The 12,371-nt window shown below is 42.5% G+C and overlaps 1 protein-coding gene across 1 annotated transcript in view; it reads right to left on the bottom strand.

Moving 5' to 3' along the window:
- PLEKHG4B (pleckstrin homology and RhoGEF domain containing G4B) overlaps positions 1-12,371 on the bottom strand; it is a 67,574-nt gene that overhangs the window by 20,121 nt on the left and 35,082 nt on the right. The window contains exons 7-14 of the mRNA XM_079950197.1: positions 11,868-11,954; positions 10,771-10,887; positions 9,446-9,544; positions 8,729-8,871; positions 7,924-8,062; positions 6,275-6,397; positions 3,980-4,144; positions 2,587-3,485 (exon numbers count right to left, since the gene is read on the bottom strand). Coding sequence (XP_079806323.1) covers positions 2,587-3,485; positions 3,980-4,144; positions 6,275-6,397; positions 7,924-8,062; positions 8,729-8,871; positions 9,446-9,544; positions 10,771-10,887; positions 11,868-11,954 — 1,772 coding nt within the window. The remainder of the gene's footprint in view (positions 1-2,586; positions 3,486-3,979; positions 4,145-6,274; positions 6,398-7,923; positions 8,063-8,728; positions 8,872-9,445; positions 9,545-10,770; positions 10,888-11,867; positions 11,955-12,371) is intronic.

The following is a 12,371-nucleotide window of genomic DNA, read 5'->3' on the forward strand; positions in this document are numbered from 1 at the left end:
CAGACAGCACACTTCCCATAACTCAGAACATGTAGAAAATGCTGGATAACAGTCTGTGCCAAGAAAAGAGAAGTCTGGTACTGTAAAACTGAAGAGGTCCACAATGGGGGAAAGGTTTGAAAAAGGAAGAAAGAAGCAAAGAGAATGTGCTTATTTGTTTTATTTACTATGGGAAGCAGATTAACATAATGAGTGCTAATATGGGAGGCTGTGCATCTGTAGGTCATGAAAAGAAATGTTTTGGAAAACATGATTGCTTACCTGTAACTGCTGTTGTTCTTCAAGAGTGGCCCAAAATCAGGGTAACCAACCACATAGGCTACTTGGTGGAAAACCCTTCTAGAGCCATGTCACATTGGTCTGTGTCAGCGTTTGGCATCTGTGGAAGATCCTTATCAGTAGCGTGGGAGTCTCCTGTCTTTTCAGTGGTCCTTTACCAGAGCCAGGTGCCTGCCTTCTGAATGAATTAGGTTCTTTTACCCCATGCACTGTCAATCCTTTTGGGCATAGGTGGCTCAAGAGAAGAAATTTCAGCAGCCAGATGAGTGAGAAGTTTTGCATCCCTCCTTAAAAGAGGCTCTTGACTGAGGATATGAGGCTTCTCTCTAAATATATTGCATCAACTTTTCTGGGGTTTAAAGACGGATCCAGCAAAGCACTGTCCAACCTCAGTCTGGAACACTCTGCACCCCAAAAGTAAGAGGGCATTCCACTTCAATGTGGAATGATGAAGTAGGGGAGGTCTCTGGGCCATAACTCTTAGCATGGGCAATGCTGCAAGACATACAGAACTCCCCTTCTGCCAGAGTGACAAGGGAACCTAGTAAAATAAATGGTGAACTGTACGTGCCCTGCCATGAAGAGCAAAACAGTCCAGCTTCACCTCCATGAAAGAGGCCAATGTCAAATGAAGGTCCTGCCATTATCAATCTGATGGTGTGTGGGAGGCCTCTCTTTTTAGATATTATCCTCAAATACGATGGTATGTGGAAGGCCTCTCCACAACACTAATTCTGCTTTAGAAGGGTTTTCCCCTGAAGGTTTATTTGGACACCTATGTGTGCAAATTTGGTAAAGATCCAGTTCAAGAAACATATATTAGAAGGAATCTCTGAGTGCTTTTATGTGGAGCAATATTTTAAATGCAGGAAAAATAGGTCAGTATAAAAAGTAATATATTGTGACTACGTCTGATAACTGAACTAGGGTATCTGAGGCAGCACAACTTTCCGTCTTATTGGTATGGATGTTACAGCATAAAGTATTTTAAATGCAGCCCCCTTACCCTTTTGTTCTTGAGGAGGCAAAGCACTGAAAAGGGTAACTCAGTGTCTGATCAATCCTTCTAGTCAACTTGTGAACATTTGGCTGGCATGTGTTTTATGGCTTGATCATCGGCTGATACATGATCAGGAACCAACAGCACTCACAATTTAGGAGAGTCTATGCTTCAAGTATATACATCAAATATTTATACCGTATTTACTCAAGTCTAATGCTCCATCGAATCTAATGCGCACCTCAATGTTCAGAACCTTGAAACCAAGAAAAGCATTTGCTTGCAAATGTCAATGAGCCAACGAATCTAACGTGCACCTTAATTTCACAATGTAATTTGGCCAAGAAAGGTGCACATTAGATTCAAGTAAATACGGTATACACCCCATATTTATAACCGCCAAAACCAACACACGCTTAGGAGGAAATGTTAAACAGCTCTCAGATTTCATTGTGCAGGCTAAAACACCACAGGAAGAATCACATTGCTAAAGCTTCTCTGCCATGTAATTATCCCCATTCACTTCAGTGGAAGGGACACCTGCCCCTCTGCCTATGGCAGGTGGTACATTTCCATGGGCAAACGAAGCCCAGGCCCGTAAGAGATGGCTTGATGTTTTCTCTTTCTCTCAGCAGCACTGAATTGTTTACCCATAACAGGCAGATTTAGGTCAATAATTCAGTGCTGCTGAGAAGAGAAATGGGCACTGTAATCTTCTGAACTTGTTGGTATCTTTAATTTTACTCCAAGAACAAAATAGACCACATATTTACTGCCTTGAGCTCAGATTCAAAATTGATTGTTGAAAGCTGCCTTGAAGTGTCTATGGAACCACACCTGGTTATATATTTTAGGAAATTCAATAAAAATAATGATGACAGAAGAATCCTGCAATGTGTTGCTCAGTGAAGAGTACAATGTTACAAACAAGATTTTTGTCTGTCGCTCAGAAATGAATTTCACCTCCATTGAAGATCCTCAGAACTTGACCTGCCTAAAATACTTACCTTTAATCACTTTCAGTGATTAAGGTGCACATTAGATTCAAGTAAATACGGTATACACCCCATATTTAATGATATTTAATGATTTAATGATACACCCCATTATTTAATGATTAAGGTGCACATTAGATTCAAGTAAATACGGTATACACCCCATATTAATCACTTTCAGTGATTAAAGGAAAGCTAATTGACTCAAAAATGTAATCAGCTAACAATTCTACTGAGAATATGTTAAAATATTTACAGCACTTTTCAGGCTGTTTGTTCACCAGAATGGATTCCGTTGTTGTCATTTCTCACCTTCCCCCTCTTTTTTTCTCTTCTTCATCTTCTGCATGGTGGATTCTTGAAGGAGATGATAAACTGCGATTTCTACAAACCAAAGGACTTTTGATACTGGAACGCTGTGTGTTTCTCTTTTCTGCAGCCACATTGCTGGCTACCTCCAGTCCTCTTATGTAAACTCCAGTATACCCATGATGATGCAGTTCACTGTGGTTACTCTCGTGTCGGGTCAACTCAAAGCTCTGTGTCTTCTTCATAATCTTCTTCAGCGGATGTCTCCTGTGGCGAGTGCTGGGTGTCTGGATTGGTTCTGAGCAGCAGGTAGAAATGTTGTCCAAATCTTCTGAAACACGGCTAGTCCTTTGAAACCTACCCAAGAGTGGAGTAAGAGTTTGTGAAACCGAAGGTTTGACATAAGAAGAAAATGGATCAGTGTTTTGAGCAGCATCTTCCTGATGTAAAAAAGAAGGCACATCCTCAGGTGGGCTGCTGCCTTGAAACGGACCGAGTGACTTACTGTCATGGACGTTATTGAGAGTGCTAGAACAAAGGCGGGAAGATTGGCTTTGTTGTGTTGCAGATTTGCTGCCCAGGTTATGGCCGTCCCTCTGGCCAAACTCTCTCAGAGTACTGCTGGACCCTTCTTCCTTGGTGCCTTTAACTGCTTCTGAAAAGACCTCTTCTAAGTGGTGCCTGGTCTGCTGGCATTTGAGCCATAAAATATTCCATTGTTTTAGTTCCTCCTTGTTACCCAGAGCAATAATCACCTCACTGACTTTCTGAAAGTTCTCGGCAGAAAACTTTGTAGCTTCTTGGTGGTAGCTTTGCAAAGACTGAACTGCAGGCTGAGAATACTTGGCTTCCACTGAAAGCTGTTCAAGAAACTCATTACAGTGAACCATCCACCTGGATGCCTGGATGATTAGTGGAAAAGGAGAGAAAGAAAAAAGAATAGTTAAATGGGGGACATGGATTGATTGGCTGATTTTACTTATATGCAGCTTTCCCACAACGAACTGTGCCCAAAATAAGGTGTTGAGGCTGGGCAGTTGAGTCATTACTGGAGTTGTGGTCCAGCCCCCAAGATTCTAGACTGCAGAAACTGTACCCAGTCTCTCAAGAGTGAAGAAAAAGGCTCTCTCTGCTGTACGTATCTATCCAAATTCACCCACCATATTCTGCAGCATGGCAGACTGTGAGCTCTGAAATATGAAGAGAGATCTGTAAGCAAAGCTGTTTTCATGGAAAACAGCTGGAAGGGAGCCAAGGGTCATCTAGTCCACCCCCTGCAGTGCAAAGTCATACTGTGGAAGAGCAAAGAGCATGCAGACACTTCTGTGATCTACTACTGAACATAAGATGTAGAGTGGTGTAATATGAAATAAAAAGAAAATAGAAATATTCTTACTTTTTCATAAAATTCATATAGCTTAAGCAGCTTCTCCAGTTCACATCTCCTCTTCTCGGTTTGAATTGTGATGTTACTCAGATACCTACTGAAAGCCTGAAATTCTTCTTCAGATTTTAATGATGAATTCTCCTTTATGAGCTGTAGCCCTTTCTGGGAATATTGCTGTAACATAAAAAGAACAACTGGTCTTACCTGAAATGTACTTTTGGGAGTGGGGCGTCATATCCAACAGGATGGAATGGGTGCTCTGTTGCAAGACACTAGACAGGAGAAAAGACTTGTGGGAGGTAGGCTGGACTCCCTCAGTTTTCTGGATTTGCCAAACAGAAAGTACCAACGGAGTCCCTAAAGAGAGAAAAAATACCTGCCTACTTCCCACTTCCTTGGCTTTGGAAATTTCTATAATAAAATCTCTAAATTGCTAAGTACAGTGGTGCCTCGCAAGACGAAAAGAATCCGTTCCGCGAGTCTCTTCGTCTAGCGGTTTTTTCGTCTTGCGAAGCAAGCCCATTGACGGCTTAGCGGATTAGCGCTATTAGCGGCTTTTAGCGGCTTAGCGGATAAGCAGATAAGTGGCTTAGCGGCTTAGAAAAAGGGGGGGGGAGGGAAAAAAACCCGTAGGAACTCGCAAGACATTTTCATCTTGCGAAGCAAGCCCATAGGAAATTCGTTTTGCGAAGCGCCTCCAAAACGGAAAACCCTTTCGTCTAGCGGGTTTTCCGTCTTGCGAGGCGTTCGTCTTGCGGGGCACCACTGTATCTGAAAGGCAAGGAAACACAATACAAGGAACTAGCACTCAAGGTAGGCCATACTCCTACCCAATCATAGGGTGTAGTAAAGCACCATAGGGTGGGGTCCATTGGATATGACGCCCCACTCCCAAAACTACACATCAGGTAAGACCAATTGTTCTTTTTAGTTTGTGGGGTGTTGTATCCAATGGAATGGGACACACCACAGCGGAATCACCAATTCAGGCGGGTCCCATCTCTGCAATACACTGACTATAATACCTGTTGGAGCACTGTACAACCAAAGGCCACCTCAGCTGAGGACAGCTGCTCCAATCTGACAATTCTATTGTGTGCATTCTCTTACATTTCAGGATGGGGGTACTAGCCTCTTGGAACAGTCTTATAGAAAAGGATTCGTCTTGAACAGAACCATCACTCTAATCGTCGTCAACTTCTGCTTCTAGCAAAGAGGATGCAGTGGAAGGAAAAGGAAACTCATCCTCAGCCTTTTTTTCCATGGAGTCGAAGGGGTTAGGGGAAGAGACTCTAATATCCCAAAGGTCTCAAAGGTTTGCCACTCTGTTAACCAGGAGAAAAGGCACACACTCCATTTGCCACACCGTGGAGGCGGGGGACAGAAGCTACACACTCTCTCCTTGTCACAGCTGCTGACCAGGAGGATGAGGACAAGGGACAGGCACTCTGTCACCACCAAAGCTAACTGGGAGGCAGGCAGTCAGGGCTCAATTTCAAAGGCAAATAGAAGCAGTCAGGCAGGGACATATTAGGAACGCTCACTCTGTTGTGATCCCAGAAAAATGGCGGCAGCCGCTGAAGCTGCTGAGGGAAAGAAAAAGAGTGTGCCGAGAAAGGGCCGCCTGAAAGCGGGAACAGCCGTTGGCACTGCAGCAAGTTCTGGAAATAAATAAATTCAATATAAACAACTAAGGAATAAAAGAAGGATGGCAAATATGGTAAGTGGAAAAACCAAACATAAAGAGCAACGGAAAGGGGTTTTTTTTTGTGTGTGGAAAAAACCACAACGCGTAGACAAAGAACTGTAAAACTAAAATGACAATAAGGGAAATCTAAAGAAAAAAAGAGGGTTCAGAAACTAGTAAAAAACTTAGTTAGGAGAGCTAGGAGGAACGTACAGGCTGCATCTAGATAGGAAAAACTGAGGTAGTTTAGCCTACTTCCCACAAGTCTTTGCTCCTGTCTGGTGTCTCGTGAAAGGGTGAATACTCATTCCACTGGATACGACACTCCATGAATTAAAACACCAAGTTGTAAATTTTCTTTCTTCTTGACCAAACACTTTCTATTACACAAGGAAAGAAGGATTTGGGGTTTCAAAAGGTATTTGTTAGCCCTTGCGCAAACCATGGTGCTTGTGAATCACACACCCTTGGTATTGTTGGTATGCCATCATATCAAGTTTTCCAGAGTTTCAATGGCTGCAGCAAATAGCCAAAAGCCCCATCATGGTTATGGGCCTGGTTGTCACATGTTTTAAGCTACATGCATAAAGTTTGAGAAAGCAAAGCAAAACACTTACCATTGCCTTTTCACTGAAAACCAGGAACTGTTCCTGTTTCCTTTTCACATTTTCAACTGAAAGATGTTCTTGATCCAAAGGACCAATATATTGTTCTCTCTCATTTTCAAACCAGACTTTTATCTGTAAAGAATACAAGGCTTTATATCTAGAAGTAACAAACAGTTCATTTAGCACACCTTTAGCAAAAATGTGCATCTTCATCAAAATAATGTGGGTTTAAAAAAAACTTATTTTAAAGCAAACTCCTCTAATGTTTTAGAATGTATGATGCTGTTTAGTTGCAACCGCGGCCTGAAACCACTTTAATTTATATGCATGTGCATGTGTGCGCACACACACACACACACCAGCCTCCTGCACTTCTTTTCCTTCACATGTTTCAACATGCATGGCCAGTGGTATAAAGGGACCACTGAGAAAGTTCTCCTGAGGGCCAAACCATGCATGTTACTGAAAGCATGAGACAGCTCCCTCCCCACCCAATAACTTTTAAGGCAAAGACTTGATGTGGCATCACCACAAAGGGAAGTGTGGCCTCTTTTGGTCTGTGGAGGGACACATTCACACAGGGGTAATCTTTCATATTGCCTGCTGGTGGTGGGCAATTCTGGATTAATTAATTCCCAATAAAGTGAGCTCTACTGGGTTTGATGGGGAAGGGCTGCAGCTCACTAGCAGAACATCTCCTTCCTTTCTAGCAGAAGGTCCCAGCGTCAATCTCTGGCTTCTCCAGGTGGGGCGAGCAATGCACCCAGGCTGGAATCCTGAAGAGCCACTTGTTAGTGTAGATCAGGCATTCCCAACCTTCGACCCTCCAGATGTTTTGAGACTACAATTCCCATCATCCCTGACCACTGGCCCTGTTAGCTAGGGATCATGGGAGTTGTAGGCCATAACATCTGGAGGGCTTGGTTGGGGGTGCCTGGTGTAGATAATAGTTTGCTAGAGGGACCAATAGTGTGAATCGGCATAGATCAGCTTCCTGTGCTCCTAAATATAAAGAGATATTCATTTTACTACAACGAATCGATAGAGCTACCATTCTGGAGAGCATGGGAAATAAATCCCTTTTTGACTAGGCACATATTTGAACACACCCAGCAGAAGCCTATCAATTTGATCTCAGGCATTTGAAATGTAACAAAATTTTCTTTAACCGGGGGGGGGGGATGTTTTGTTTACATGTCACAGTAAACCATGGATGGGGAACCTCAGGTCCAGGGGCCAAATGTGTCCCTCCAGGTCTCTGTATATGGCTGTTGGGACTCTCCCAAGGCAACTACCCCACTCCTCAGCCACACCCTTACTGGTCCTGCTCTGCACCCTCCTTGTGTGTTTCTGCCTGGCAGGGATGTGTCCTCAAGCTCTGATGATGCCTCTGGCTTGTTTGGATGGAGAACAGAGAGGAATGTGAAAGCGTGGGAGAAATTCACCTACTGTACAAAGGTGAAATTCACTGTAATCCCTGACTCAACATTACTTTTGAATCAGGAATTGTGGTTTGTTTCACTAACAACAAACCATAGTCTATAGACTATGTCTTATAGCAAACCTATTTAAGTAAATGTTACTGAGAGATACGGCATGGTCTCTGTGATTGGATCTCCCAGCTGTTGTTTTTAAAGCTGAAAAACAACTTTACTGACCTGTTCACAGCCTTCTTCAAATTTTCTCATTGCCAAGAGATTCTCTAGTTGTTGCAGACATTTATTAGACAATAGAACCAGCCGATGAACTTCCTCATCTACTCGATTATACAGCTTTGTAATAGTCTCCATGGCATCTCTGTTGGAGAGAGGAGGAAACCAAGCATTGGTTAACTAAATAGCAAATAACTACTGAAGCTACTAGAAATTAAAAGTGCTTACCTGAACTGTTTCAAACAGTAGTGACAAACTTCAGGTTCTGCTGGCCAAAAAGGACAGAGGCAATAATCCTACATAATAATCTCTGCCCCATTACATTATGTATCATTGGTATATTTTTTAAATTAAATTTAAATTAAAGGCTGTTCAGAGAAATGTGTAGCGAGTTTCACTTACAGAATGGAGTTTTGGAATGTTCCCTCCAACTTCAAGTTACCCAATTCAGATTACAGAACAAGCTGTTTTTGAGCTTCACGGAGTAGTTTAGGTTATTAGCAGCAGCAGAGAGCCTGCACTTTGAAATGAATGCATCAAAAGCTGAACTTTGCATGCCTATAGGATATGTGGGCTTTGCCCTCAGTACTGGCAAAACACTATACAGTATTTAACTGTCACCTTGGATGGCATTTTCTCCTGTCTCTTTCTAAAACACAATGTGATCCTTGGTTCCTTTGCAACACTTATGGGACATTTTCATTTTTTCCAACATCCAGACTTATTTAAAGCATTATTTTCCAACTGGCACCATAATGACAGAGTGCTTAACAATGCATAATGCAGTAATATTGGCATATGAAGTACCTACCTATAATCTTCTGTGTTACAGAACTCTTCCTTTCTAAGCCTTGCAAGGACCGTTCCACCCTCAAGCCTTAAGGTGACCAACAGTTTATCTTCCAGAACAAGTTTCATCATCGTCTTGTGTTTATTCATTAAGTCATCTACCTCCTAAAAATAAATAAATGAAAGCCTGTTTGCTTTGCAAGTAATTCTGCAGCGAATATACCTGAAAATGCAGCATTCTCTTATTGAAGAACTCAGAACCAGCATTGGCAACCAGCCAGAGTGGATACCACCCAGACCAACATTATAGTTTTTGCTTACAAGAATGTGGTGACACTGGTGGAAAAGCACCAGACTGGACAATTCTTCAGAAGCCTCTCCCTGCCTGCCCCGCCACCTAGTAGGCTCATGGGGCAGGGCCTGCCTGAGAGTCATCTGGAGGCACCCTGTAGAGAGACCCAGACGGCCTCTTGCTCTGGGCCCCCCTAAACATGGTCCAGCCATGCATTTCCATGACCTGATGGATGCAGCAAACAGCAGTGCAAATATTGTGATCCTCTTATTAGGGGTTGAAGGACGGAGAAAGAGGGAAAGAGAGTGAGCTTGTGGGAGAGGCAAGATTGGAACCAGGAGACTCCTATCAATAGCTCTGTTTACTTCTCCCAGCAAGCAGTGTTTCAAACTCAGTTAAGTACAGCTCGTGCTACATTTAAAAACACTGAACAAGACCAATACTCACTTGTGCAGTACTTGGTGTCTGGATATTGCTGAGTGAACATAAAGAGTATTGCAAGAAAACAAGGGCCTCTTTGCAGTTTGTAATAAATGGCTCAAGTTTCTGGAAGTACAGGTACAATAAATGGTTAAAATGGAACAGAAAATAGCATTTTACAGTTATTTGATAGTACTGATGAGCTGTGCTTGTGATAGGATGTGTCCACATGCACAAAATTGCAACATTAGGTATATTATTAAGTCCATGGAAATAATAAGCTTTAGATTTCATTAAATTTCAGTGTACTCTCTTTCCAAACTGGTTCAGCAATAACGTCCACCAATGTTGAGAGTTAGTATTCCCTCCTTAGCTTGCACCATGTGTTTCTTAGGACACACAAACAACAAGTCATAAACAGGTTGGTTGTTTTTAATTCAGGTCATATCTAGTGACCTGAATTAAACATTTGTCCTGTCCACACTTTTCTAATAACCAGGATCCAGATGCTCAGAAAGGCTGCTTACTTGACTATGAGAGGATCTTATAGGAGTTCAAATTGGTTACCCAGCATACTGGGGCATTAAAGCAGAGGGGCAGTGGGCTTGGGGAAACCCAGCCAGATGTCTCAAGACCTGAAACACATCTGGGTCAGAAGAAATGTTGTTGGGGGAGAGTTTCAGCATGATGTGTCCACTGCGAATCACCCTCCACCCCACTTTAGAGCTGTGTGGTACAATCAGTATCTGAAGACATGGGTCATACCACCATAAATCTTGTCTCAACATGAATTACATTTATAGAGTTCAACACCTTTACAAATCCCTAAGGCACTGTGGTGAAAAAACTATAGCTGATCTGAAAAGGGTTTTTCCCTACTGTGGTGGTCATGACAGCCCACTCAATCTGCACATTCTTTTTTCTAAGTCCTTTTTTTTTAAAGGAAGATTCACTGGCTTAATTCAGACATCACAGCAAGCCATGGCTTGCACCAAGCATAATTCACAATGCAAGTCATAGTTTGAACTTCCAAAATACTATAAACAAACCATGATTTAGAGCAGTCTGCTTTTGTTTTTCATCTCTATTGTGCAAACAGCCTCTGGAAATGGAGAAATGGCTGTAATTGTGGTTTGTCATTTCCAAACAACATGCCAAATCCTAGGTAAGACTTCTCAGCCACAATCTGAGATGATCCCTGAATTGACCCAAGAATGTTTACCTGGATCATTCTTGATTCTGGCAAATATTATTATTAACAACTAACTTTTATGACAAACTAAATGTTAACTAAGGCAATCAAAAATTGGTTCAGAAAGCACCATTAAAAAGAGTTCCAAACCTTAACTCACCCTTCGAAAGCATATCCAGTCATTATGACTATAAGGGAATGTTCCATCAAACTCTGCTGTCAGTTGGGTACAGTCAATGAATCTATGCAAAGCCTTGAGCGATGTGAGAACTTCACACTGTCAAACAAAGTTAACACTTATATACAATTTGTAGACACCAAACTTTTGAATGAGATTTGCATTGTGTCAAACAAAAGAAAACCAAGTCCCAGAATGTTTGCTGGATGCCTAGCAATGGACCTTTCACATAATCTCGAAGAATTGCAGCTGGTCAAAAAGTAGCCTGACGGCTTTCTTCATACATGGGGTTTCCCTTTTACCAAATTCTTCAGGAAGGGGAATTTGCATTATCTGAGTACTGGCATAAAGTGGGAAATTAATGAAATCAGTGTAGCCACCCCTTCAGGGAGAATTCACTGAATGAAGTGCTTGGTGAATGAGGGAAGATACTCACCATATAGCCTGACACAACAGCAGCATAGCAAGCTGGCTCTCTTCTCTGCGAAGGAGGGGCAGAGTACCTTTCCCAGCCTCTTCTGGGCAACCATCTGAGGGACATGTGCCATTTGTGGGCAAAGCCAGAAGCAAAAATAGGCAAAGCAACTAATGCCCATTTGAGCTTTCTAAAGTAGCCTTGTGTCGATGTCACTCTCACACAGTTCTCTGTCTTCCATCCAGACAGGCAAGAGGCCATGTCAGAGCTCAAGGACACATTCCAACCAGGACAAAACACTGAAGAGCAGGGTCAGTGAGGGGGGTGGCCCAGGGAGAATATCAAGGGCTAGACAGGTGGGTCTGGAGGACCACATCTGGCCCCTGGGTCCTAGGGCTCTCACCCTTGCTTTAAAGGGACACGATCCCTCAAGGAGAAAAACGACACACAGAGGGTCACAAATTTAGGTTGACATTAGCCAGTCCTTACTCAGTCTCCTTTGATCTTAGAAGGTTTTGTTGTTGTTGTGAAGCTAGCTACCTATGCTGTCTGGCTTCCTGAGAGCAACATAGCAGAGGTACTTACTGCAGAATAACTGTTGCATAATTCACATGAGCTTTCCAAATTTAAAATTCTGTTTAAATATATATATATATATACATACCTGAAATGCAACTTCTTTGTCAGGCTTAAAAGCAGATTCCTTATCAGTCAAGATCAGAACACTATGAATGGAATGAGGAACGACATTCTAAAAACAAAATGAATTTGATGAAATACAATATGCACACCTTATTGAAATAAGAATTAAGAAAAACCAACAGCAGCAGCAATCACTGAGGAGGATTCAGACTGGAAAGACAGTTGGCAGATAATTCCAGCACAGTGGAACCTTGGGTTATGTGCCGTCCTCCTTACGCATGCTTTGGGTAATGTGCTCCGCTAACCCAGAAGGAGATCCCCTGGGTTGCAACCTATGCCCCAGGATGCGAGCGGAAGTCGCACACTGGCAATGCGCTGGTAGCGGGAGGCTCCATTAGCAAAAACGCGCCTCATGTTAAGAACGGTGTTCGTAACTGGAGGTGCCACTGTACTCCAGAAGTAAGCCCCGTTGATCTTAATATAAATGTGTTTTGAATTTCACACAAAAGACTCTTTAGCAGACGTA

This window comes from Podarcis cretensis (assembly GCF_951804945.1).
Source record: "Podarcis cretensis genome assembly, chromosome: 13".
Classification (NCBI taxonomy): domain Eukaryota; kingdom Metazoa; phylum Chordata; class Lepidosauria; order Squamata; family Lacertidae; genus Podarcis; species Podarcis cretensis.